This window comes from Austrofundulus limnaeus, unplaced genomic scaffold, assembly GCF_001266775.1.
Source record: "Austrofundulus limnaeus strain Quisiro unplaced genomic scaffold, Austrofundulus_limnaeus-1.0 Scaffold2124, whole genome shotgun sequence".
NCBI lineage: Eukaryota > Metazoa > Chordata > Actinopteri > Cyprinodontiformes > Rivulidae > Austrofundulus > Austrofundulus limnaeus.
In genome coordinates, this window is record NW_013954526.1 from 36,463 (window position 1) to 40,758 (window position 4,296).

The 4,296-nt window shown below is 44.3% G+C and overlaps 2 protein-coding genes across 2 annotated transcripts; one reads left to right on the top strand and one right to left on the bottom strand.

Moving 5' to 3' along the window:
• Positions 1-7: 7 nt before the first annotated feature.
• LOC106537087 (uncharacterized) lies at positions 8-2,101 on the bottom strand (the record flags this gene model as incomplete). Its single annotated transcript, XM_014034448.1, is given in 1 exon segment — positions 8-2,101. A coding segment is annotated over 1 exon segment (1,071 nt). The 3' UTR covers positions 8-484.
• A 475-nt stretch (positions 2,102-2,576) lies between these two features.
• On the top strand, positions 2,577-3,744 carry LOC106537086 (gastrula zinc finger protein XlCGF8.2DB; the record flags this gene model as incomplete). Its single annotated transcript, XM_014034447.1, has 2 exons — positions 2,577-3,297; positions 3,382-3,744. Coding segments are annotated over exons 1-2 (1,084 nt in total), but the record flags the coding sequence as incomplete, so codon positions are not given.
• Positions 3,745-4,296: the final 552 nt, after the last annotated feature.

The window sequence follows — 4,296 nt, forward strand, 5'->3', positions numbered from 1 at the left end:
GGTTAGAAACACTCAGTGTTCTGAGATTCTCAGGATCCATAAAGGGGGTCTCCAAGAATTCTTTTCCTTTGACCACTCAGAACCAGGCAGTAGCCTAAGTAGTACAAAGAGGTCTCTAATTAAGTGCCACAGGCATCACACAGACCAAAAAAATACCATCTGGACCACAAGCTTTGAATGGGTCTAACAAATTAATTGCCCATTTTACTTTGCTTTTAGTAACAATACTTGCAGCTCTGTTCCAGTCGTCTTCTGTTGGATTTGAGTTAGCAACTGTGACAGGCTGTTCAGTCTCTTCTGCCACAGGAAAGTGTACCTGGAGGAGATGCTGAAGCACACTTGTCTGTGTGACTGTCAATCCTTCTGGTGGAATAATGAAGGATAGATAGTTGACTGGATCCTTTCTGAGAAGTTTGTAAAGCTTAGAAGAGGCACTAGGCCCTTTAACATCTTCAAAAAACTTTGTCCAAGAAAGTCTCTTACATTACCTTAAAACACTTTTATAGTGATTGCGGGACTTTACATACTGTTCCCACCTGGTTTTGCTTGGTTGGGATCGGTATCTTTGCCATTTACATCTTACTGCCTTGCGGAGGCCAGACAACTCTGGAGTCCACCAGGCCGGCTGCTTTGAAGGCCTCCAGACTTTCTCCGGACAGGCAGACTTATAAGCAGTTTGCACAGCATMAGTCATGCTTGTGACCTCTGTTTCAATGTCTTGCACASTTTTGATCCTGGCAATTCTCCCACCCATCAACAGGGATAAACTGCTAACAAACAGGTTCCAGTCAGTGTTTTTTGGTTTTCTGTAAGTGACTGGGTATGGTTTCCCCATCCTCAGCTTAAACTGAATTTGTCGATGGTCTGACATGGTTTCCTCTGGGGATACTTCCCAGTCACATACTTTGTTTACCAGGTCCATAGACCCAACTGCTATATCAATGACCTCCTCCATATTAACAGTTTTTAAGGTAGGTACATTGTCCTGATTAAAGACTATCAGGTCTTCTGTCAGCAAGTATTCTAATAGAGATCTGCCTTCAGGGTTAATATCAGAGCTCATCCAGCACACATGATGGGAATTGGCATCACAACCAATGAGTACCGGGAGGCCATTTTCTTTAGCATAATCGACTATTGCCACAAACTTCTGAAATGGAGGTGGCTGCTGTGAATCAAACGGCAAATAAACAGAGGCTGCAATGATCGGTCTGGATTCGCCATTTGCCTCAATATCCAGCTGCACTGCTACAGCATCACCTGTTGTTAGGTGGGGCTGTGCAGTGTATCTTACACCTGTTGTCAGGACTACTGCTGCTCTGGGTCTGCGGCTGCTCACATCATATAGAAGTGTACCCCCAGGGAATCCCAGGCCTCGTACCATAGGCTTAACTATCCAAGGTTCCTGGATCAAGGCTATGCCTGAATGCATCCTACTAAGGCAGGTACACAACAATGTACTTGCATCTTTACAATGATGCAAGTTGCTCTGTATAAAATCATCCCTAAAACTAGAGAGATTAGGACCCTTTTCTCCATCAGAGGACACCAACATGTCGGTGTCCTCATCACCTGGAGACCCCAGCGCTTGTGAGGCTCCGACCACTCCTCACTGGGGTGCAGTCAAGGGGCTACACTCGCACTGGGTACTCCCTGTATACACAGTGACAGCAGTGGCAGAAGCCATCGCCGTCACTGAGCCCCAGGGCACTAAACTCTCCAGTTGCCCAGGAACCAACAAATAAGCATCATGTCCTGGGGCCAGAGTAAAGGTTGTTCCAGTCACAATATTACTGGCCCATCCAGCCTGGTTCCCCACCAGACCGGTCCCTTGTCCGCTCAATTTAAAATTCTTGTCAACTTGCTATCCACCGGGGGTAGACGACTGATGAGTGTTGACGGTACCCRGGTTTTACATCAGAGTTTTCCTTCTCCTAGGTGGGTTSCCTKTCAAGGCTATCGAGCCCCACCTGCCTGGCTGCTTTTGGTTTGCGGTACCCTATTCGTCTTTCAGCTTATTTGGGCACACCCCTATACACCAGGAACTGGGATCCCCAATCCACCACCTGGGGGWCGCGCCTCTACGCAGTGCAACCTCAGCGCAAGGGATTGGCTAATATAATAACTTAAGCAATAAAAACCAACTGGTAACAAAGTCTGTGATCCATAAAGAGGGTCTAACAACCAAACTGTGAACTGGCGCTCATCTGAAATGATTAACAGCTGGCTTGAATGAGCCTGCTTGTTAAGCGTGGCTTGACATTTGAGCAACTGATAAAAGCATTTTACAAGTTGAAGTGCTGTTGAAGCTCACCTTACAGCCGATATCCTGGATGTATAATTTGTATTTTGTGTAATGGGTCCCTCGTCTAACACTGGAAACTTGTTAGTAGACAAACCCTAAGAGCTGATTTAGTTTTTTTGTGCTAAATCCATAGCTTACAGTGTTTGAAAAGATAACAGCCAATGCTAAGTGAGCTTTGGTTCCAGTTTAGTTCTAAAAACTGTTTGGTTAAAAAACAAACTGAGCAGTCCAACAAGAGATGTACGTGTGAAAATAAAGCTACAGTTCTTTAATGTCCTGTTCATGTGTTTCAGTGGTTCCTGAAGGTGTTCAGGTGCTGATTAAAGAAGATCCTGAAGAACAGAAGCCTGATGTGGACCAGCAGGACCAAGAACACCTCCACATAAAAGAGGAAGAGGAGGAACTGTGCATCAGTCTGGGAGCAGAGCAGCTCAATATGAAGGAGGAGACTGATGCCACCAGCTTTACATTCACTGCAGCTCCTTTGAAGCCTGAGGATGATGAAGATAAACCTCTGTTCTTACAGCTTCATCAACACCAAGCTGAAGTCAGAGATCTTCCAGCTCAGGATTCTGACTCCTCAGAAACTGAAGTCAGTGAGGAGGATGAAGAGGATAAAGATGTGAACAATCCTGACTCTCAGCTGAAACGCATAGCAGACTCTGGGTCAAAACCTGATAGAGAACGGGAGTCTTCTCTCAGCAGGGTTCCTGAATCAGGTGTTAAAAACAACACAAATGGACAGAAGTTGTTCTGTTGTGAGCTGTGTGATGGAAGGTTTACCACAAAGAGCAGTTTAAACATGCACATGAGAATCCACACAGGAGAGAAACCATTTTTTTGTGAGTTGTGTGGGCGGAGTTTTACTCAAAAAGGCAGTTTAGACACGCACATGAGAATTCACACAGGAGAGAAACCATTTTGTTGCGAGTTGTGTGGTGGAAGGTTTATTAAAAAGGGAGATTTAAACACACACAAGAGAATCCACACAGGACAGAAGCCATTTTGTTGTGAGCTGTGTGATCGAAAGTTTACCAKRAASAGCCATTTAAACRCACACATGAGAATCCACACAGGACAGAAGCCATTTTGTTGTGAGCTGTGTGATCGAAAGTTTACTCAAAAGGGCAGTTTGAACACACACATGAGAATCCACTCAGGACAGAAGCCATTTTGTTGTGAGCTGTGTGACCAAAGGTTTAACACAAAGGGGAGTTTGAGCTCGCATATGAGTATCCACACAGGACAGAAACCATTTTGTTGTGAGCTGTGTGATCAAAGGTTTACAGCAAACGGGCATTTGAACACACACATGAAAACCCACACAGGACAGAAGCCATTTTGTTGTGAGCTGTGCGATCAAAGGTTTATCATAAAGGGCCATTTGAACAGACACATGAGAATCCACACAGGACAGAAACCATTTTGTTGTGAGCTGTGTGRKCRWARKTTTRCHSWAAAGRRYVRTTTAAACAGACACATGAGAATCCACACAGGACAGAAACCATTTTGTTGTGAGCTCTGTGATAAAAGGTTTATTCAAAAGGGTGGTTTAAACTCACACATGAGAATCCACACAGGACAGAAATCATTTTGTTGTGAGCTGTGTGATCGAAGGTTTACCACAAAGAGCAGTTTAAACTCACACATGAGAATCCACACAGGACAGAAATCATTTTGTTGTGAGCTGTGTGATCGAAGGTTTACCACAAAAGGGCATTTGAACAAACACATGAGATTCCACACAGAAAACAAAGCAGTCTTTTCCAGTGACTCCTAGGTGAGAAAACCACACAGGAGGAAACATCAGTTTGATGCCGTGGCTTTGGAAACTTTGATAGGTCAGTTGACAACATTGGAGCATTTACAGACACACGTGTGGACACATTTTAAGTCTCAACAGATTCTTTGTGTGACACCTCTGAGAAAATCAAAAGAAATCAACCAACAAAACAGGAAGAACATTTTTGACCACCACAACTTTGGTTCTT